Here is a 23,287-nt window from a genome sequence, read left to right as displayed (position 1 = left end):
CGCACAGCCCTCGGGCTCCCAGGGTCACCCAGAAAACCCGGTGCACACCGGCGAGTAGAGCCCCGGTCCCTGGTCACCCCTTAGCCACCCTGCCTCGAAGGTCCTCCATAGACAAGGGGGTCCTGTCCTGCTACCTGCAGCTTGGCTTGTGGCTTGGCTTGTGGGGAGATGAGCCACATGTGAAGTGCAGCCTGCAGCACTTAACGAGCTGTAGCTATGGCCTGTCTTCGGCACGATGCCTGCGGTGCTGCTGTGAACGTGGCTAAGGTCCCTGCGTCTCAGCACCGTCGTACGCAGCTTTCTACCCCTGCGCAGCGCAGGGTCTGTCCTCTCTTGACGCTCTCCGAGACACCTGAGCTTGCACTGGTGAGCTGGGGTGCTAGACTCGTACTGCCGGCCCTTGGATGAGGTTGCCTGTTCATCGGAAACAGGTCCTGCTCTATCGTTGTTTTGCTCGTGGCTTTGCTGTCTGGATGAGGCCCCTGAGGGCAGGGCCTCTGGGTATCACAGCCCACACCATCGCTGGTGCTCACAGTAGTCATCACAGTAATGAATTTCTCCCCAAGGCCTTCTGCACCTGCAGGGATGGGTAAAGAAGCAATCGCATCCATGCAGCACAGGATGAGCTTCCTGCAAGGCGGTGAGCTCTGCTGGCTCTTTGTACCAGCCGGCCTGGTCCCAGGCTGAGTCTGTGTTTTTAAAACCTCACCTTCGCTGTAGCATCTGGAGTCCCGGGTGAAGCAAAAGGAGAGCTGTGTTTCCAGGCGGCGTAAATCAGCGGTGCCTCCCCTGAAGACAATGGAGTCTCACTCACAATGGGCACCAGCTGGGATCTGGGCCCCGTGTGCCGCACGCACCTTTGCTGCGCTCGGTTCGGAGACTTCGCATCTGTTTGTAAACAGGACGCTGACCGTTTGCGGTTGTCTCCATTCAAAAGCCGGTTGAAAGCTGGTGGGATCGAGGCCAACCAGGAAACAGCAGACCTTGCCAAAAAAACCTCAGTGACCTCAAGCGATTTTAATATAGACAAACTCTCTGGGGGTATAAACAGGGCGCAGCATGGCCACCTGGGGTTTGCAGTAAATAATCCTTGGCAGGAATCACAGGTGTTGTGCCTGGCGCCTGGCTCAGCCCCCGTTCTCCCATGGGGCGGGGGACACGACGATGACTCGGTGAACATCTGGGCTGCGTGGACGCTTGAGGAACGGTGTGAGACCCTTTGACTGGATGTACGTAGCGACCAGAGCATGCATCTGCTCTCCCTTTGCACGCTCAGGTCCCGGGGGAGGCATCCTGCCCGCAAAGTCGTACATCTTCCACTGGGCCAGGCAGGTACAAACCTTGTTAAGTGCAGAGTTGTTCCCACTCGGGTGCGTATTAAATATCATTGGAGCGAACCACGTGGCCTACGTAGGAAACACGCTCCCATCAGCCCATGGCTTTGGAGTGCAAGGGACCCTTTGTGCGCTTATGGTTGATTGTTGCAGGATCAGGGCCACGGAGTCCAGAGACCCCACGGTAATAGATGTCTGCATGGGAAACTGCTGTATTGGTCCAAGTAGGGCTTCTGGGCCGGGGGGGCAAGGGGGTAATGAGGAAACCTTTCCGTGAGGAGCAAACCCCAGCAGTGCAGCTCACGGCGGGGTCTGCGCATGCCCTGGCCGATCCCTGACAGCAGCAGGACCATCCCCTGCTCTCCACGGGGCAGCCCCCTTCATCCGGACAGGGCCACAGCCACGTGGAGGAAGGAAGCGCCCCAGGCAGTGCGCGAGCCTTCCTGCATGCACGCCTCCTCTGTAGTGAATCTGAGTGACCCTGCCACGTGTTTCCCTAGTCCCTGGACAGCTTGCTGCAGCCAGCAGCCATCAAATTGAAAGAGCAGGTTTATAATCTGTGCAAGCGGGAGAGCCTGGCCAGCTCCCTCCTCTGGGACCGCGCTCTGAGCGCAATTGCAGATCCCGAGGAAAGAGCCGTACTTGGCCCGAGTCATTATTTATTGTTCCCTTACAGCTCTGTCCTATCAGCCCCTTGCCCTGCTAAATGTGATGCTGTGTTTCGTCTCCTGAGTCAGGCCAGGCGGGGAAGCTCAGGTGGGATACATGGCTGGAAGGGGCCCGGGTCAGGGAAGCCTGTGCATCCGGGAGCAGGCGAATCTTTGTAAGCATCCGTCGCTTGCTGGTGTTCGTTTTCGTCCCTGCAAAGCCCTGCAGTCTCCTGGGACTGATGCGAGATGAAACCTGCGCCAAGGAGATAAAAATAGGGTCTCTTGGCCTCCTTGGAGCGCTGTCTGTTCAGTGCTGGCGGCGGCAGCCGAGCAAAGGCTCCTCCATCTCTGCAGTCGGGGTGACATTCAAGTGTGCGCAAAACAAAGAAACACCCCCAAAATACCACACCAGGGAAGTGCTCCACTTGCCATGTGGGTAGTAAGCCTTGCCCCCAATTCTAAAGCTAAAAACAGATGCTGAGTTTATCCCAGGACAGTCACGTCCACGGTTTGAATGGCAGGCAACTGGAATTAGCACCCCCACTTGTTTGGGGGAGGGTGTTATCTTGGGACTTTACTGGGTTTTTGGAGGTCCTGTAAGATCCCAGAATAAAAGGCTTTATCCCCTGGAAAGATCTGACAAAAATCTGTTTTTAGCTCAAGTGCTCTGGGGTCTGTGAATGAAAAGACCTAAATCACTGGTGCGCATTACAGACAAATTATTAATCACCTGAGCTGGAGTTTCTACAGCGGTCTAAGTGAATTAGGTGCCCATCTCTTTTAGGCGGGAGTAGGGACCTCTGGGGTTTCCTTTGGATGCCGGGGGCATGCCCAGCCCCTCCATGGCTGTACTTCAGAGGCATACGAGGGATGGTGCTTGTCTGTTGACCAGCAAACACCATAGACCTTTTTGGTGAGGAGAAATGGGAAAGACACTAGACGTGACCTGTCAGTTGAAAATTGTACCAGGATTTATTTGCTTCCTGTGGCCTGAATGAAAGTGCAGAGCCTTGGGTAGGTCTAGGTCACAGCAAAAACCACCAAGGATTACCTTTTTGTTCCTTGCCCCTGTTCTTTTCCATGAACCACGGTCTTGCAAGTAGATGCACAAGTGTTCAGGCCTCTCTTCCTCTCCGCTGTTTGCACAGAGGTCTGATCGTCCTCAGCCCCGACCTCAGCTATGTCATTGAGCCCATTCCTGAGAGCCGGGAGCAGCACTGGGTCTACAGATTGGAGCACCTGAAGGTCCCACCTGGGTCCTGCGGGTACCAGCATGCTGAGCCCACAGACAGACGCCGGCTCCAGGAGTTTGTGAGGCCGCTGAATGTGACCCTTCACCGGGTGAGTTGTGCACCGAGGGGACTCTCGTATTGTCCTACCATCTCCGTAGGGCAGACCTGAGGAAGCAGAAGCAAGAGGGAGTTGGTTGTAGCCATGTTGGTCGAAGGTGCAGGCAGATGAGGTTCTTTGGGTAGACGTGATATCTTTTATGGGTGTTTGTACACACCATGCTTTTTGCCCTTTCTTGTGCTGCAATGGCATGACTGTTTGCACGAGTGGGTTTTCTGGATGCTTTAAAAGTCTTTCTGGTGCATTAAAGTAAAACTCCTCAGATGTAGTTTAGTTTGACTCGCTGAGAATTAAAGCGTCGCATCCATGGATTCATTGCGTACAAATACAAAGGCACTCAAAAACACGTAATAAGCCTGTTTGTCCACCACATGGTGCTGGGAATTTTTTTGTAGTTCATCCCTTCAAATTGCTTCCACTTTCAAATTTGTTCCGCTTTTATTTTCTTGTGCCATTTGTCGGCTCCCTGCTTTTACAGCTTTGTGGCAGGACACGGGGTGGGGGATGGGGACAGTGCTGGACCGCCCCACTCTCCTGTGGCACCAGCTGGGGACCAGGCTTAATTCATTTGAAAACCTAGTGTGTGCAACCACTGATGCGACGCTCCAAAGTAAACAAGCTTAAATTTTATAAACCTATTTAATTTAATGAGGATTAAACCCCATGGTGTGTACAGGTGCCCTATTAGATGAATTAATAGTTGCAAAAATAGTTCTTTGCAAGCTTTTGGGTTCAAGCACCCTTCTTCAGGAAGAGGCAAGGGGGGTGCTTTTGGAGTGGGACTGGGAGGGTAGAAATAAGCAGCTCAGGCCACCTCTTGAGAACAAGCTGGTGTCAGAGTGGGATGGAGGGGGAGGGTCCATGAGGAAACTGGTCCCAGAAAAACAAGTTTCGAACAGGGTGAAAAATCCCTCGTGCTTCCCGGGAGAGGCTGGAACTAATCCTCCGTGCTCCTGCTCAGGCCAGGCGGGCGGCTCCGGAGCCTATGAAGTACGTGGAGCTTCTGCTGGTGGCAGATTATGCAGAGGTAAGAGATGCGTGCAGCACTTGATCCAGCTGACAATCTGGCCCGTGGCATCCCAGAAGCCATATGGGTTATCAGCTGTTGTCTCCGTTGTTGTTTAGGGGTGGCTGGAAGAGAGCTTGGGAGGCTGGAAATCTAACCCTCCTGCCAAGGCTGTTTAAAACCAGGCTGGTCGCTTCCTGCCCCAGAACGGAGTAGGGCAGGCCAACCCCATTCATAATTTACAACTTGATCCTAAAATAGAGCAGGCAGGGCCAGGGGCTCAAATTGATTTTGAGTGAAACGAGAGAGGCAGAACCTATGCGTTTCTCTTCTGCGCGGCACCAGGAGAGGGCAAAGACTGTGAGAACGTGCAGCTTATCCAGGCGCTGCCAGATGTTCCTCATCCTCTTCTCACTGCAGAGCCAGTTTAGAAGCCATGGAAATGATTGGTGCTGATTTCTCCCAACCCACATCTAAAGGGGAAAATGCCTTGCCTTTCCAGAGAGAGCTCCATGCCCCCTTTTCGGTTGTGATACGAATTTTTGCACCTTTGTTTTAAGGAAGTGAAACGTTGCCACATGAACTCCTTATCGAGCAGATGTGACAAGTGGAACAAAACTGCTCTAAGTGGAGCAATCAAACCATGCTGCCTCTCGGGGAAGTGAGGAGTGTAATAAATCCTCTGTGACGAGTGCTTTGGTGGTGCTGATTCTAGGCATGAAGTGACTTCACCTTCTGTCCAACACGGCAAATTCGTTATGTGAACATCTGGCCAACGAGGGTCTGACCGTGTACATGTTTGTTTAATGCCAATATCATTGTGGTGTGTCAGCAGCTGGCAGGGAGGCTGAGGCATGGAGAGGAATTATAAGACCTAAAAACACTCATCATGGCTAGTCTAATAGATTGGGGGGGGGGTACATATGGGCCAGCTAAGCATTGGGGTAGCAGCCTCAGTCGTTGCAGGATAGCATTAACCGCGCGTCCAGCTCTTGCTTGGGGGTTGACACGGACTTCCTATCTTGTTCAGTTTCAGAAGTACCACGGGGACGTAAGGAACAGATTAGTGGAGGTGGCGAATTATGTGGATAAGGTGAGGCAGGCTCGACCAACACGGGTGGTGGGGAAGAACCTGCAATCCAAGATGGACATCCCTGGGAAAGAGGAGTCTCCGCTGCGACTCTCCTGTGCAATGTGGGAGGGTGGAAACCGGGAGGTGTCCTCCATTGCACCGTAGCCCTGGGGACAGTGCGCCGGTGGCAGATCCTCCTACTAAAGTGCTTTAAGAAGGGTTCATGTTGGCTGGGGTGAAGCCAGAGGCCAAGCTCTTCAGGTACAACCTGCTTCTACAGAGCCTCCCTTCTCTGGCCTGGGCGTCCCATATGGAGTGAGGTTTCTACGCCTGGTTGGAAACGAGGCAAAAACTCCACTTCATCAGCTCTTCCCTCTTGCAGTTTTACAAGGCCCTAAACATTCGGGTTGCCCTGGTTGGGCTGGACATCTGGAACCACCGGGATCAGTGCGACGTCTCCGAGAACCCCTACTCCACCCTTTGGTCCTTCCTGGCATGGAGACGCAAGCAGCTGGCGCGCAGGAAGCACGACAACGCCCATCTCATCACGTGCGTCGCTTGCCCTGGAACTGCACCATCCATCCAACAAGGGGATCCAAGGGAAACCCCTGAGCAGCTACATACTGATTTGAGGATCTGGGTGACAGGTTGACGTAGCGGCGGGCAGGCATCACTCAGCAGGGAAAAGGCTTCCTGTTGCAGGGGTCACCGGGCTGGGTTTTTGGAGAAGGGCATGCGCAAGAGTACAGGCAAAAATGCACATGAAGTGGTGGGCTTCGGTTTGCATGGAGCCACAGGGAACACACGTAGCAGGGACAGATTGCAGTCGCTATATAATGCATGTGCCAACCTGTGCGTGCCTTTGCACGCTGGTGCGGGCACCCTTGTTTGAACCCCTGGGTCACAAAATGAGCTGTAGACATCAGTGGAGGAAGAGGGGGCTGTGCCCCTTGGAGAAGGCACTTGGCACTCACTGAACTGGGCCTTTCCTAAGTCCTCGTGATCCCAAAGCTGCCATGACTGTCTCAGAGCTTGCAAAATGGGCGTTGTCCAGCTCGCTGGAAAGTCCTCAAATCAAAGCCCTGGGCTGGGTAAGGAGCTTTGCTAAACTTGCCGGCTCTGCATGGGTCTTCAGCCCATGCTCTTTGGGGATGCCCTGGGTCAGGGTGGATCGCCAGGGAAGGCGCTCTTCTGTATTTGGTCCAACACTCACGAGGTCATTCTTTTGCCAAGGCTGGCATCAAACCATTACAAGCAATAGTTTGTAAAGATGATTGGACAGTCTGGTGTGCGTGATCATGGATCAAACCGGGGGTGCTCAATGCCTGGCCTGCAGATCAGATCTGGCTCCCTGCAGATCTGAACATTTGGCAGTGGGGGAGCAGTGTTTTTTCCTGGCGTAATTCTAGAGTGGAGGCAGGAGTGTTATACCAGGGTAGGGCTCTGTGCTCACTGTCTGTCTGCTTCGCCTTCGTGCCAGGATAAAGGCAGATTGGCCTGGCATGAACATGTCAAGCGGGAGGCGGTGGGGCATCGAAACAAAACTCTAAAACAGAGGGAAAGCTTGTGCGGAGAAAGCTGTTTTCTCGTGGGCCGTGGTGAGTTCGTAGGGATTGGGATTGCGGGAAATGTGCTGCCCCTCCTCACGCCGGTGTCCCTTTCCCTTCTCCCTCCGGGTCGCTTTCAGCGGGGTGCAGTTCCGCGGGACCACGGTTGGCTTGGCCCCGCTGATGGCCATGTGCTCGGATTTCCAGTCGGGGGGAGTGAACATGGTGAGTTGCTCTGGATCACTTACAAGTTCGTAGACTCACAGAAAATGAGGGATGGAAGGGACCTAGTCCAACCCCCTGCCCAAAGCAGGACCAGCCCCAGCTACATCATCCCAGCCAAGGCTTTATTTAGCTCCAAGGATGCAGACTCCACCACCTCTCTGGGTAACCTGCTCCAGTGCTTTACTACCCTCCCAGTGAGAGCGTTTTCCTAATATCCAAACTAAAGATCTTCCTTATAAGCCACAAAAATCACAGCCTAGCTGCCCTGTATCCCATATCCTTCTCCTAAAGCATCCGCTCCTTGTCCTTGTCAGAGACGGGACATTAGACTGCATGGACCTGTGGTCTGCCCAGGTGCTAGCTCCTGTGTTGTTGTGAACAGGGTGGTTAAATGCTGACCCTCCTGCCTGACTCCACACAGGATCACTCTTCCAGTGCCATCGGCGTGGCTGCCACCATTGCCCATGAGATGGGGCACAATTTTGGCATGAATCACGACTCAAGTGGCTGCTGCACTGCCCGGTCCGAGGATGGAGGCTGCATCATGGGTGCTGCAATAGGGTGAGTCAGTCCTTCGGGGTCTTTTGCGGAGGAGAGCCAACCGACTTGATTGCTGGTGCCGAGGGTGGCTAGGATCACTGGGAACGAAGCACGAGGGGGGCCCAGCACCGTACATGATGTGACGCGATTCCAGATGAAGCTGTTTCCGAGTGAGGGAGGGATAGCAATGAGAGGGAAGGGGAAAGGATGGCATCGGGTGCTCTGATACGTATGGCATAGGGGCTGGGAGCAGAGGGGAAGGCGATTACCTGGAAGAGGATGCGATTGCATGGGCTCAGCTATGAAGCTACGGGACATGAAAGGCTGGGAACATGCATGTGCTTCCATTCATTAAAGACAGACATGGTTCCTTGGGTAAATCTGATGTCTTGTATTAGACCAACTCCAATTTGGTTGGTCTAGTCATATTCGAGTTGGTCTAATACAAGATCTCACATTTACCCGAAGAACCTTGTCCGCCGGTGTCCTTAGGCCAACACGGCTACAACCTATACTCCATTCATTCAAGAAACTTGTTTCTGGTGAATGCAAACTCACTGGACACCACGAAAAGGTTAATAATGTGAGGTTGCCATTTTGCTCCGGATGTGGCTTAGGAGCAGATGGATCTAGGCCAAGTGCCCAGCTCACGTGCGTCGCGTGAGTCAGGGTTTCAAAGAGAAGTCCCAGCAGATGGAGAGGAAGGGAAGGGAAAGCTACACACAAGCCCCTGGGGGTTTCCAGACTTCGTTCTCATGAGGAACAACCTTGGAGTCCCTGTTTCCTCACACATTCATATCCGTAAAGCCGCCTGCTCTGGTTGACTCAGACGCTTGCTCCCGAAGACGTCCCAGAAGTTGCAGCCCCCGGTTCTTATGGCCGCTTTGTGCTGCTTCTTGTTTTAACTTCCACCCTGTTCTGTGCCCAGGCACCCGTTCCCCAGGGTGTTCAACAAGTGCAACGAGAAGGAGCTGGACCGGTACCTGCTTTCAGGCGGGGGGATGTGCCTCTCCAACATGCCCGACACCCGTACTCTGGTCGGGGGGAAGAGATGCGGAAACGGCTACCTGGAAGATGGGGAGCAGTGTGACTGTGGAGAGGTGGAGGTAACACGCGTGCACAAACCTACAATGAATACCTGGCACCTATGCACTCTATACAGCACTGACACCATACCTAGCTCCATGTGCAGCACAGTAATATGTATTGGTAGTGTGCTGACTCCATGGGGCTTGCCCTTCCAGCAGTGGGTCCAAAGAGAGCCTGCTGCTGACACCTGCTCATGGAGCAACCCTGGTCAGGACAGGAGCTCTGTGCAGGAAGACAGGATGTCATTCATCCCATGCAAGAACAGCCTGCTCCTGCCCTGGGACCCAGATTCCCATCTCTGCCCTCTAAACCCTGCCTCTCTCCCCCCCAGGAGTGCGATAATCCTTGCTGCAATGCGGCCGATTGCTCTCTGAAGCCTGGCGCCGAGTGCGCCCACGGGACCTGCTGTCACCAGTGCAAGGTGAGGCACCTGCTTTGCCCCAGGAGGATGAAAGAAGAAGCAGACCTCTTAGCTACATGGGTGGAGGGGGGAAAGAAAAGGTGCCCCAAACTGCAAGATGCTATTTCCCATCTCAGAAGCTGTCTGATGGCAACAGTTTGGCCTCTCCATCTCAGGCAGGTCTGTCTGGCTTATGCCCCCGGGTTTTTCTGCTTTCTTTGATACCTGTGAACTCTTTTGGGGACACAGCTTGCATGCAAACATGGCAGCTTAAATGCAGCTGTTTGCTAGGAGCATCTGCCTGGCTCTGTCCCCAGGCAGAGGTAGATACCTTGAGAATAGGCACTCGCAGACCTGGCTCTTCACTGGAACAGTTTGCAAAGGGCCCCAGGCCTGGGGGTGGCCCAGGGAGGGGTTTTCAAATGGGCCCAGGTCCTCTGTTTATTTGGACCTGCAATGCATAGAAGAAGCACATGGTAAAATATAGATACCTAGCAGCCCCTGCGAGACACAGACGTACGTGTACCGAGGTGGTGGGTGCGAGGGAGGGTATTGAATAGGGCATGGATCACTCTAGAGATATCCAGTTTGGGGCTTTCCCCTATAACATCCACCCCTGCACTGCTGAAGACTAGATGGGCCCTCGGCCTGACCCAGTCCAGCACTGCTGATGTTCCCAGGTTGCTCTTACCCTTTTTGATCCATTTGTGCCATTGACTTCAGGTGCGCAGATAGAGGCCATTTAAGATTCATAGAAGTTAGGGGCTGGAAGGGGCCTTACAAGATCATCAGGTCCAGCCCCCTGCACTTCAGCAGGAAAGACCATTGGGGTGAGATGACCCCAGCAAGGTGGGCATCAAGATGCATTTTGAAGATTGCCAGAGTGGGTGACTGTACCACCTCTGGTAGATGCCGTCTTTTTAACGTATTGCTTCGGTGAGGAAGGAAATACCTACGAACCCCGACATCCTCCTGGTGCAAGCTGCAGAGGCCAGCATTTCTGAGTGTGATTCTGAGCGCCCGCGTTGGTCAGCTATGACATTTCAGACCCTTTAAAAGGGCCTAATGTTCAGAAAAGGCCACCTCCCATCAGGCTCTTAGCACCTGCCAGGTCATATGATAAAATCTCGGTCGTTCCCGTGAATAGTTTATAGCATGAAGCTCTGCGGGTTCACGGCTACATTCGGAGGCGGCTCTGGCTGCGTGCACGACCTCCCTATCCGCACCAGCGCTTGTTTCCGTTCCTGTTGTTTCCAGCACTCGGACGGTTGGATTCAGGTCATGTTATTCTGTTACTGCCTCCAGTCTCTCTCTCACTCAGTGGCTTGAGCATCACCGCCGAAAGAAGCCAGCGCTTCCTCCCCTCCCCTCCCCTTCCCTGTCCCAGGCCCTAAGGGAGCCCAGAACCAGCTGGGTTGCCTTATCCTAGTGCCTCACTGCAATTACGAGGGGTTAATGGTATCAAGGAGCCAGCTTCTGTTTCAAAGCCGACAACTGGCCCAGCAAGCTGTTGAGCAAGGGTCTCTCGGTGATTATGTTACTGGGTCGCTGACCTCCAGCCAGTGAAAATGTATCCGAGGCCATCCTGGCCCTGGAGAACAGGCACATGTTCATAGCCTTGTAGCAAATGAGGGTTAGGAGGGATCTTGCAGGTCACATCCAGTCCAACCGCCTGCTCCAAGCAGGACCAGCCCCAACTCCATCATCCCAGCCAACGCTTTGTGTAGCCGGGTCTCAAACACCTCCAAGGATGGAGAGCCCACCACCGCTCTGGGCATCCCGTTCCCTCTTCTCCAGGGGAGGGGACTGTCTGTTCCCATCCCGGAGACTCACCCTTTGGGATGGGTGCATGTGCAGTGGTCTGGTGTGGCCGGTGGGCTTGTGTTGCTCTGCAAGAATAACAGCGTGGGAAGCAGCCGCCCGGGATGCCCAGCCCTCCTGGCAGAGAACAGGCATCCATGGCATTGGGGATGGTGCTGTGCCCATCTCCATCCTTCCTGCTGGGGGGCACAGCCGTGTCGCTTCTCCAGAGGGCAAGCGTATGGGTGAAAGCAAGCTGTCACTAACCAGTCATTTAACCAGTTAGCTTGAAGATGCTCAACTGATGACCAACCCATCCCCTCTGGCTGGGGGTCCTGCCGGTAACTCTTACCTATTTGTTCCCCTCCGTGTCGTTAGCTGGTGTCTTCGGGGACTCTGTGCCGGGAGACCTCAGGGCAATGCGACCTCCCCGAGCATTGCACCGGCAAGTCGTCCTTCTGCCCCCTCAACGCCTACAAGATGGACGGCACCGACTGCTCCAGGGGGACGGCCTACTGCTACAGCGGCATGTGTCTCACCTACCAGCAGCAGTGCTCGCAGCTCTGGGGCCGCGGTAAGGGTTGCTCCCCGCAGTGAGGTCCCGATGAGATCCGCACTGCCCTTGCGACTGAGGGGACCGGGGACCAGTTGTGCTGGGCGCAGGCCTGTTCCCTGGGGGATTGCTGGCTAAGGCAGGGGGCGTGGGATGTGCCCAAGGTCACATAGCCCATCAGTAGCAAGGCAGGACTCCACACTAGCTCTCCTGTCCTCTGCCTGTCTCCCTTCCTTGCCTGGGAGGGTTGAGCTGTAGGGTGGGGGCTGTGGACAGAAGTTGGGATTATCTCAGCACACATCCTACCTGCTTTTAGAGAAGCAGAGGGCTCATAGCTTTCCAGCTGTCATGTCACAAGCCTCAAAAAGATGTCTTTGCATCACACAGTGAAGGAGAAGCTAAGTGAGGCTGGGGGAAGCATGAATGCCAACCCCAGTGCTATGTTGTTCACACCAGTGATATCAATGGCAGGTAATCGGGGCCAGCTAGGTGCTTACCGTGGGGGTCCCTCAGCCGTGTCCTCTGTAATGGTCAAGTCCAGTCTCACCGGGAAGCTTTTCCTTGCTCCATTGACTTGGGGAAAGCAGTGATGGCTTCTTCCCCGATGTGTCAGGGGAAAGCAGGAGCCAGGGTTGGACTGGAGAAGCCCATTGCTTTCCATAAGCACTGGTCACATCAGTCTCTTCCCTATAGGAGCCAGACCTGCTCCTGACCTCTGCTTCGAGAGGGTCAATGCTGCTGGTGACCCCTTTGGGAACTGCGGGAAGGACATCAATGGCCACTACCGGAAGTGCGAGGCCAGGTAGGAGGCAGAGCAGCGGCTATCCCTTGCTTTTCAGACACCTGGGTGAAGTATTTCCTCTTTTAAAATGTTTTTAAATTCCAAGGGATGGCAGGGAAGAAAAACTGTGGGGGAAGTCCTGCGAAGTTTTCTTTCTTCCGTATACTTGCAGAGGCCACCAGGCAGGTTCATAGTCCTATCCACGGCCAGCCATTTAAACTGACTGCCCTTAGCACGCGATAGGGGTAAGGACCCTTCAAGCTGGGTCTGGTCTATGATGCTGGTGAGACTGGATTCCCCAAGTGAAATGGAGGTAGGATCATAGGGAAGTAGGGCTGGAAGGGACCTCACAAGGTCACCAAGCCCAGCCCCCTGCTCAAGGCAGGATCAGCCCTGACTAAAGCAAGTGTCTCTCCAACCTGCTCTTGAAAATCTCTCGGGATGGAGATACCACAGTGTCTCTAGGTGCCTGCCCCAGCGCCTGACCACCCTCGGCGTCGGGGATCTCCTCCTCGTCTCCAGCCTCAATTTCCCCATTTGAATCTCAAGTCATAAAATCATTGAATCACAGACAATGAGGGTTGGCAGGGCACTCAGGAGGTCACATCAAGTCCAGCCCCCTGCTCCAAGCAGGACCAGCCCCAACTCCATCATCCCAGCCAAGGCTTTGTCAAGCCAGGTCTTCAAAACCTCCAAGGATGGAGATGCCACCACCCCTCTGGGTAACCTGCTCCAGTGCTTTACCACCCTCCTAGTGAGCATTTTTTTCCTAATATCCGACCTCAATGTCCCTTGCTGCAGCTGGAGCCCATTGCTCCTTGTCCTGTCGCCTGCCCCCACTGAGACCAGCCCAGCTCCGTCCTCGTTGCAGCCCCCCGGCAGGGAGGTGGAGGCTGCTGTTCAGTCCCCCTCGGTCTTCTCTTCTGCAGGCTAAATAAACCCAGTTCCCTCAGCCTCTCCTCACCAGTCCTCTCTATACACCCTGTGGGTACCATTAGCCAAGTGCGTCTGTCTAGGAACGCTCCTTCCTGCGTCTTTGCCTCTCTCGTGTCTGGACCGATGCCTACGAGCTCTTCTCTCGACAAGCTCAGAGTTGGTCTCTGCCCCTCTCTCCTCTCTGCCTTTTGCATGACTTGTGAAGGTTGTGTGCGTGCAAAGAGGAGGCCGTCACCACCGGCAGGGCAAAGCCACTCACTTCGCCTCTCGCTTTCAGAGATGCCAAATGCGGAAAGATTCAGTGCCAGAGCTCTGCTTCCAAGCCGGTGGCATCCAACGCTGTCGCGATAGACACAACTATCACCGTGAATGGGAGACGGATCAGTTGTCGGGGGACCCACATCTACAAGCCTACGGAGGACGAGGGGGACATACTGGACCCTGGGCTGGTGATGACTGGGACCAAGTGTGGGAGCCATCACGTAGGTAGCTGCGTCTCTCGGTCTCCGGGGGGGCTCTAGGTACGCGCCTGGCACCTGGGGTTATTCACGCCGGATTGCACCAGTGTGAAGGATGGATCCTGTGCGCGGAGATGGCGCGGCCTAGAAAAGGTGCACAAGGCAAGAAGGAACACCAGCCCCCGCAGACTTGCTGCGTGCATGGGTCAGAGGGGATGCATGGGTCAGGGGGGATCTAGGAGTATCTGTGCCCATGCTCTGCAGTGGGGATTTCCCCGGCTTCTGGGCTTTGCTGGCTGCTGCGTGGGACTGCGAAGGAAATTTTTCCCTTCCTGCTGCTTTACGTGTTGGGGGTGGTGATGTGGGGGAGGGTTTTTCACTTTTTGAGGAAGGCATTGTGTGATGTCTTGTGGCTGTAGTTTTGCTAAGAGGTTAGACAATGGATTGATACGGGGTGGTTTGGATAGGGTTGGGCTAGGTGTGACCTGGAGGCCCCTTCCAGCACCGCTTCTTTATGATGCTGTGCTTCAAAGTCAATTGGCGTCTTAGCGTCAGCATCTCCATTGCATGCCCAGGTTTCCATTCGGCAAGGTGGGGACTAGCAAAAGGGAAAGACATTTGCTTAAGGATGTACGATTTGCACTACTGGAATGGGTCCGAGCTCCCACCGGGGACCAGGGCCCCGTTACACCAGGTGCTGCATAAACGCGACACAACGAGATGCTCGCTGTCCCCAAAATCTTCCACTGAGGCGTGGCTCCTTCTCCCGTAGGTCTGCTTCGAGGGCAACTGCATCAACACCTCCAGGGTCTTCGAAGCTGAAGTCTGTAGCAAGCAGTGCCACGGACGAGGCGTAAGTGTCTCGTGTCAGGCGGGGAGAGGGACAAGCGGCTGTTCCCATAGCGATGGTGTCCGATGGGGCTGGCTAGGTTTAAATCTCAATCCTGCTGTCACCCTGACCTTTGCTCCGGCAGTCGTCTGCTGCTTATTTGGACCCTGGTGTGGATGGGGCTGTTCACCCTTGGCAGCAAAACCTCCCTGTTTCCAATCCAGGTTTGCAACAACAACAAGAACTGCCATTGCGACTCTGGATGGGCTCCCCCAGATTGCAGCCGCCCTGGGAAAGGGGGCAGCGACGACAGCGGGCCCTTGCCCCCCAAAAGTGAGTGTGACTGACTTGACCTTTGCGATCCTGGGAGAGCAGGTGGTGGGGAAGGGTCCACTCCCAGGGCCTGACTCTGCTTTCTTGCTCTCAGACCTCATCCCCGTGATTGTCGGAGTCCTGGTTTTCATTCTGGCGGTGGTGGTGGTTCTCATCATTGTATTTTGCTGCTATAAATGGAAGGAAAAACTCATGGTCTTCAAGCAGTCCATTGCTCAGTCAAAGAAGCCGCAGTTCAGGTGAGTGCTCAGGGTCATCCTTTGCCCTCCGGCACCCCAAGCCCTGAGCTCTGTTTGCAACACAGGGAAGAGAAATCACCTGGAATGGCCTTCCCCCGTGAGCGCTCTCCTTGTGAAGCACCAGGGGAGGGTCAGGCCATTCAGGTCCCTCCAGGGGGTCAGCTCTGAGACACCTCCCCTTGCAGAGGAGATGCCTGGAGCTGCTCATTGCTCCCGCAGCTGATTCTGGTGTCCGGGTCATTGCTAATGAGTGACACGGACCTTTGCAGTGTTGCTGGCTGAGCTGGTCTGCATTTCTTTCTATGATTTTTACAATTCATAGACGACTCATAGACAAGGAGGGTTGGGAGGGACCTCAGGAGGTCACATATAGTCCAGCCCCCTGCTCCAAGCAGGACCAGCCCCAACTACATCATCCCAGACAAGGCTTTGTCAAGCTGGGTCTTAAACACCTCTGAGGATGGAGACTGTACCCCCTCTCTGGGTAACCTGTCCCAGTGCTTCACAGCCCTCCTCAGGAGAAAGTTTTTCCTAATATCCAACCTCAGCTTCCCTTGCTGCAGCTTGAGCCCATTGCTCCTTGTCCTGTCGTCTGCCCCCCTGAGACCAGCCCAGCTCCATCCTCTTTGCAGCCCCCGGCAGGGAGGTGAAGGCTGCTATTCAATCCCCCTCGGTCTTCTCTTCTGCAGACTAAATCAGCCCAGGTCCCTCAGCCTCTCCTCACCAGTCCTGTCCCCCAGCCCCACCACCATTTTCATTGCCCTCCACTGGACTCTCTCCAACTTATCCACCTCCTTTCTGTTGTGGGGGGCCCAAAACTGGACACAGGACTCATGCCAGGTGGAGATGCACTGAGGAAATAACCCCTGCTCTTCTTTTTTACTCCCTTAATCCCCAGGGGTGCCTCTGCTCCGGAGCAGGACAGTAGGAAGGGCCACATGAATCCTGCCTTCAAGCTGAAAACCCCAGAGGAGCAAAGAAAGGTAGATGTGCAGCTAGGCTAAACGACCGGCTCTGCCTGTTTGTTGCAGATAAAGGCCGGAGTTTTGCAAAAAGCGGGGTGGAAATGGTAATTAACTGGAAGAAAATGGGAGTTGAGTGCCTAAAGCCCTTGGGTCCCCTTGAAAATCGCAGCTGAATTGTTTGTGGTGCTATGTAGAGCCCCCGGCGCTGACACCCCGGTAACCGCAAGGCCTCCTGGTGGCATTGGAAAGTCGCGATAGCGAGGAGAGGAGGCAGCGAGCTCCACGTAGAAGTGACCCCGGTCTCTGTGTCTTGTGTACAGGCTATCGGGACACCTGCCATCCCCCCCGCCCCTCCGGTCTCTCCTCCCCAGCCGGCTCCAGAGCCCAGCATTCATTTCCAGCCGCTCCCTGCTTTCCCGCCTGGGCGCAGCAGTGACACCGGGTCTTCCCTGGGTCCAGCACATGGGGTAGGAATGAAGAATGTGCCACGACGACCTCCTCCGAAAAGACCACCCCCCCCTGCTCCCAAACTCCCAGTCCCGCAGGTAAGGTTGTCTCAGACTCACCACGTGCATTTCTCCAGCAGGATGGTCTGAGCCAGCGTGGGGGAGTCTTTGTAGCTGCTGGCAGAAGTGTGAAGAGTCACAGCCCCTGTGTGTGACGCTGGCACGGGGGATGCGGCCCCTCGTGCAGCATGTGGGGGGTGTGTATTGGGTGTCTGCTTGCGCCTGTGTCTATAGTGTGCATGTGTCACAGTGTGCATATATTGTATGTGAGCATGAATGTATAGGGCACATGTGTAGGGTGTGTGTATACTGTGTGTAAGCATGCGTGTATAGTGTGCTTGTGCATGGGGGTGTATATTGTGTGTAAGAGAGCATGTGTGTTTAGTGTGTATGTGTTGTGTGCATATGTTGTATGTGAGCATGCATGTATAGGGCACGTGTGTGGGGTGCATGCATCCTGTGTGTAAGTGTACATGTACGGTGTGCTTGTGTGGGGGGGTGTATATTGTGTGGGGGTGTGAATATTTGTGTATTGTGTGTGAGGGGTGCATATTGTGTGTGTGAAAGCATGTGTGTATAGTGTGTATGTGTTGTGGTGTGCATATATTGTATGTGAGCATGAATGTATAGGGCACGTGTGTGGGGTGCATGTAAACTGTGAGTGAGCATGCATGTATAGTGTGCTTGTGTGTGGGGGCTGTGTGTTGTGGGTGTGTGAGCATTCATGTATCATGTGAGGGAGTGTATATTGTGTGTATAGTGCACATGTGTCACATTGTGTGTATATTATATGTGAGCATGAATGTATAGGGCTCATGTGGGGTAGGTGTATACTGTGTGAGTGTGCATGTATATTGTGCTTGTGTGTGGAAGGGTCTATATTGTGTGGGTGTAAGCGTGTGTATATAGTGTGCATGTGTTGCAGTGTGCGTATATTGCATGCAAGCATGAATGTTTAGGACGTGTGTGGGGTGTGTGCGTACTGCGTGTGAGCGTGGATGTACAGGCATAGCGTGCTTGTGTGTGTGGGGGGAGGTGTATATTGTGTGGGTATGTGAGCATTAACATTCGTGTATGTGTGTGGGAGGGGTATATATTGTGCATGAGCATGTGGGTATAGTGTGCGTGTGTTGTGGTGTGAGTATTGTGAGCATGAATGTATAGGGCATGTGTGTGCATACAGCGTGTGAGCATGCATGTATCATGCTTGTGTGTGGGGTGTGTGCACTGTATGTGTGAGCATGCGTGTATAGTGTGTGTGTGTATATTGTGTGTATGCGCATGTGTTTCTAGCACATGCCTGTGTGGGGGTGCTTGCACGTGCACACGTGCGGGTGAAATGCTTTTCCACCACACCGGCACGAACCAAGAGGCTCTTGGAACGCGGCGCAAAGTCCGTGTTTCTGTAACGCTCCCGTGTAAATTCCTCAGCGCTCACAAAACCGCAGGCTGCTTCATCCCCACAACTCGACACGCGCCTCGGGCCCTGCCACGCCGGCCTGTCCGGAGCAGCGGCCCATCGGCGATGGGCTCTGAGGTCAGAGCCCCGGGGCATCGCGCGGAGCGAGGACCCAGAGCTCTCTGTTTCTGCCGTAGGACGCGTCCAGACCCTGCCCGCCGCAGAAGGCCTTGCCAGCGACCCCCGTCCCTGCCGGACACAGGACCGGGCCGGGGGCTAACCTCTGCTACCCCCCCACGGCTGCAAGGAGCCCAGGCCCACGCGGGCCACCACCAACAGAGGTAGGGCCTGACCCACAAACCCCCCTCCCGAGACAATGACCTGGAGAGCCAGATCCGGGGGTATGCGAACAGGGCGATGGGAGCAGTGTTTGCAAGCAGGTAGCACTGATTTCTACTCCGTCCGCGCTAAGTATTTTCTGGGTGAAGCACTTTCAGGGGCTGCTTCTGCAGGGTGCTGGGGCCTGTGGTCACTTCAGGCCAGTGCTCGATAGAAGCAAATGCCCGCCCCGAGCACTGCTGGCCTGGGAGGTGACTGGGTTGTGTCCCAAGGGTGGCTGAGATGTGACCTGTGAGCCATATGTAGCTCCTGAGCTGGTGAAATGAAGCTCCTAAGCAAAGAGCAGCCGTGGGGCATTGCCTGCGGGTCCAGGACTCTCGGCCATGTCCTGCTTCCAGTTTGTGAAGTGTGTCCATCCCGCCCGTAGTGACCGAGCAGCTCTTGACTTCCCAGCTGCTTTTGCCGCCCCATGGAGACACGGCACAGGTCAGTGGGCATGACATGGCAGTGAGCAATGAAGGTTGGTCAGACATAAGGATTTTGTCTTTTGCTGGCCCAGCTGCATGGTCAGCAGAGTCAGACAGGCTTTCCCACGCAGGACACGCTTCATTAGGTCGTCGGGAAACTTGTCAAGCCCCAGGAGACTTGGGAGCAATTTGGGACGGTCGTAGCCAGTAGCTCAGGGTGGTGTCACCCCATTATAACATATGCAGATAGCATCTTCTCATTTTTATTTGCCTTTTCTAAGTGTCGATAGCATTGTGGTAAGGTTGTGCCATTATGGGATGGCCAGTCTTTAACCCTTTCTAAACCCTTTACACAAGACGGAGGCTCCCAAACTCTCCTTGCTTGGGCTGGGAAAACCCCTCCCGAGGACGTTATGAGGATTCTTGCAGGACGCCGGTCTGATCTGTCGTGATGATGCCTTGTTTTCTGATGAAAGTATTTCCGCTGGCTAGTCCAGACGGAGACAGCTTCACCTGCCCTGTGACAGGATCTGCTTGGGAAGGCGCAGGCGGCCTTTGCTTTTCCACAGCTGCGTCTCTTCACTGTCCCCGATCTCCCCCCACCCAGAGCCCAGCAGCGCGGGCGGCCGGAGCAGCGCACGGCTTGAAGATGTGACGGCGAGGCTCGGGGCACGGATCATCCCGCCGCACGCAGGCTCTTCCCGGATCTCGCGGGGCGTCAGACGGCTTCGCTGCCAGGACGCAGACATGCAGGTTGCTTGTCTCCTCTTCCCCAGCCCAACGTGTTTCTGGCCTGACTCTACATCAGATCCAGGCCTGGTGTGACTGGTCCCTCCCCGGCCTAGGTAGATGCAACTCCAGTTAAATCCCCGGGGACTTGCATCAGTGTATATACCGATGCTGAGTGCAGCCCCCGTGCCGCCTGCTTCTCTTCAGCACAGGAGTGACTTTTCAAATGGCAATGCTTTGTATTGTTGTGCAATATACAGTGCAGGATGGGGAGGGAAAGGCCTTATGTCAGGAACCCAGAGGTTTCAACCGCTGAAAATACACCTGGGCTTGACTGTGGATCTGAGCTGGCCTAAAAGGACCAGCAGACTCTCCGCAACCAGCACCTCCTGCCGCCTTCCTCTCCTCTCCTCCCAGTCATTTGCATGACCTGCTCAGTTGGTTTTTCTGCTCCAGCTCACGTTCGGGGCCCGGGCTCGTGGCTTTTCCAGCATCTGCATTGTTCAGATGCTGACAAGGTACTACCGATTAAACTCTCTCAACAAGACGCAGGTGCAAGAAGACATTCCCGGGGAGGCCAGGTGCTGGTCACCTCCGCTCCGCTGTGCGCTGGGGATGCATTTCTCATCAGACCCGCAGACTTCCCATGCGTAGGCTTCTGTGCTGGGCAATACAGTTCAACACCAGGTACTAAGAAGCGACGTCACTTGAAAGCTGCCGAGTTGGGAGAAAAGCGGCGGTTTTAATACCCCTTATGGTGCTTTCCTTGGGCGGCTGACTGATTCCAGCTTCCTTCTCGCTGGACGTGGCGAAGGCAGTCCTCCATGTGCACTTTAAGCAGCTGATGGTTCAAATCCTATGGACTTGACCTTGTGAATTTGGTGTTTTTTAACTGGTTTGGGTTCCCACGTTTTATCTCAGGATTTTAGACTTTGGGCTGTTTGGTTCCCCCAGCAGTTTTGCCTCTTTTCCAATTCTGGAGAAATCTGTTCAGAAACGGGACAGAGCTTTACAGACAAGGTAGTCAAGGGCGTGCAGTGTGAGACACCTATTATGTGCTGCTGCTATTGCAGAAACCAAAACCAGAGCTTTCCCTTTCCCCTCCTTCCCCGCCGCACCCTGTTTTGGGGACCGTGTTTGCATCAGTGCTCCCTGTCAAAAAATGCCCCAGACGTTCGCGTCAGACTTGGCTGGTTGCAGCACTGGTAGCTCTTCTTCAAGAGAATGTGAGTAGACAGGGGTATATTTTCTTGCCTCTTTCTGTCCATTGCTGCCCACTGCAGCGGCTGCTTTGGCTATTTCCCCCGGTTCCCTAGCTCTGAAACACGGGCGAGCCAGTCCCATTACCTCCCCGCCGCCCCAGAGAAATGCACAGAGGCGGAGTGAGAGAACGACTTGCTAATCGCAGCGCGCAGCCTCTCCGCGCCGGCCCGGCGCGCTGTGCTCGTTACTGCCTGCTGCCGGCTGTGCTTGGATGCACAGCAACAACACATGCCTTGATGGATGGCAGGCACTTTATTTGCATATTTTCCTTGCCAAAAGCAGTGATGGAAGACTGCTCAGAAGGGAATTGCACCAGCCAGGAGCTGTTCCTCGGGGGCTCCTTTCCAGGACCGCAGCAGCCACTTTTACTAGCTTCTCAGTACTTGACTCGGGTCTTCGTCCCAATCAGCACGAGGCCTTTTGCGTACAGCTTGACATCTTATTCAGATCACACACACGCACACTTAGGACGTACTAATCCCTGAAGCCAGCGACCCATCTAAGTTTACAGCCTTTGGTTCTGATCAAATGCCCCCCAAAATTCGTCAGGAGTTTTTCCTTTGACTGCTGAGACATGGACTCAAGCCCTCTGTGGATCCCGCAGGAAACCCAAGCGTAGAATACAACGAAAACCGGTCGTTCCCAAAAGTTACAGCTCCTCCCGAAGGTAACACTCAGCAGATCCTTTCGCATGGTACACATGTATGTGTGAGGCGAGTGGATGGGGCTTGGGGGGGATAGAAGGTGATTTTAGGTACTTATTGTTGTTATTTCTTGGGAGAACGTACGCGAGTATGTGTCACTTCCTCTTCTGTCTGTGTATTAATGGTTTACAGTAATGATCTTGGTGCATCTATGCAAATACTTGAATATGCAATTCCTTGTGCCTTTTGCCTGGTTTAGATTGAATAAATTTATTGTCAATTGGCATCGAAACGGGGAGCAAGGTCTTTGATTAACCGAGTCCACACCCGAGACTGACGGGTCAAGCTGACAACAGATATGCTTTTAAACAATGCCATGTCCTGAAATGACAGGAGTGCAGGAAAAGGGGACTTTTCCAAACAGAAGGACGTGGTCTAGGCAGGAGAAAGACCCTAAGCTATTGCAGATTACCTCTAGTATTTTATGCAAGGAGCAATGCATCAGCTACCGCCTGCGCTGGCATGGGCGAGCTCGGGCAGCAGGGACCATACGCCATTGCCAGGTGAGGGCGCTGCCGGGCTACTCTCCTCTCCACAAAGGGTGCTTGTGCCCTAAAGCTTGCAAAAAACTTTTTTCCAACTATTTAATTGGCCTAATAACAGCTATCACATCTACCCAATGAACCTTGTCTGCTCTCCTGTCCACCGCACGCTCTATTCTCTGCAGTGCTGAGGATACCGGGAGCCTGCATGCTCTGCGAGTGGCTGGGGGAAGCACGCAGAAAGCTTTCACACCCACCTGCAAGCCAAAAAGCCTTTATTTCCCCTCTCCAAATACAAGCAAACAGGGCTGAAATGCAGCTGCTCTGGGGATCGCGCCTGGTCAGACAGCACAGCGGATACACCTTTGGCTTCCGTTCTTTGAGGGTAAGGTGTTTCGTGAGGACTGGGGTCCCCCAAGTCTTGTGGCTGGGGCTGGATGGACTCGCTCGGTGCCGAGGCCCCCGGGGGGGTTGACACGGGCTGGGCGGCACCGTGGGGGCACGTGGGGAAACGCCTGCTTTTGCAGCTAATCCCAGCTCAGCACATTGCTGCTTCTGCTTTCCCCTTTTCCTGTTTGGAAGAGCGCCCGGAGCAGGGTCAAGTGTGATGGCTTGTGTCAGGACTGATGGTACTTTTACAAAGAGTTTAGCTGATAGATTTTCCTGGGCTGGTTTGGACGGGGCTCATCCTTTCTCCAGCAGGCGATGGGCTAGATGGGACCTCTGGAGCTCCCTTCCAGCCCCGTGCTCGACGACTACGATTTCTGCCCCTGCCCCGGCTGCCCTACACCCCACCTCCTCGTGCCAAGATCAGCACTTCTGGTCTGAGCTTCACCCCGCCAGGCATAAAAGGATGCCGGTGTCCGTCCTCTCAAAAGACAATGAAGAAATAAGCAGCAGAAACCTAAGAGCTGGTTGACTGAGTTAATGGAGTGAGGAAAGTTTTTATGCCAGCTGTGGTTTTATCCCTGGGATCTCAGCCTTTGAGCACCAGTGATTACAGGGGCTTAATTCTCCCCTGGGATCAGACATATAGTTGCACCACATCCAAAGGTGCAACGAGGTTTCTCAGGTGCGCTGGCCCTAACGGGACCAGATCGCAGTCTGTGGCAGGCCCTGCTAACTTAATACAGGGGCTGGCCAAGATTGAGGAACAGCTGGGCAGGCGTGAATGAATGCCCCTTGCTTGGCTTCACCCCCTTTCTCCCCCGCACTGGGGCTCCGGGGGTGGCGGTGAGCCCAGGCACTGCAGGGTTTGCACTGAGAGACGGTGCAGCGATGGCTGGACGGA

General features: G+C 54.5%; 1 protein-coding gene across 1 annotated transcript; it reads left to right on the top strand.

The window, feature by feature from the left end:
• The first annotated feature begins 3,243 nt into the window (after nt 1-3,243).
• ADAM19 (ADAM metallopeptidase domain 19) lies at nt 3,244-21,741 on the top strand. The gene is made up of 19 exons (XM_019535289.1): nt 3,244-3,325; nt 4,296-4,361; nt 5,371-5,433; nt 5,795-5,961; nt 7,100-7,184; nt 7,606-7,745; nt 8,653-8,830; nt 9,145-9,234; nt 11,392-11,587; nt 12,260-12,368; nt 13,561-13,765; nt 14,514-14,594; nt 14,795-14,903; nt 14,998-15,142; nt 16,041-16,125; nt 16,428-16,652; nt 18,210-18,353; nt 19,426-19,571; nt 19,965-21,741. The coding sequence occupies exons 2-18, from the start codon at nt 4,320-4,322 to the stop codon at nt 19,471-19,473; spliced, it is 2,112 nt and encodes a 703-aa protein (XP_019390834.1). The 5' UTR covers nt 3,244-3,325; nt 4,296-4,319; the 3' UTR covers nt 19,474-19,571; nt 19,965-21,741.
• The last annotated feature ends 1,546 nt before the right edge of the window (nt 21,742-23,287 follow it).

The sequence above is a fragment of the Crocodylus porosus genome, unplaced genomic scaffold (assembly GCF_001723895.1).
Source record: "Crocodylus porosus isolate Cpor-Errol unplaced genomic scaffold, CroPor_comp1, whole genome shotgun sequence".
Taxonomy (NCBI): Eukaryota; Metazoa; Chordata; order Crocodylia; family Crocodylidae; genus Crocodylus; species Crocodylus porosus.
This window is presented reverse-complemented; position numbering and strand designations above follow the sequence as displayed.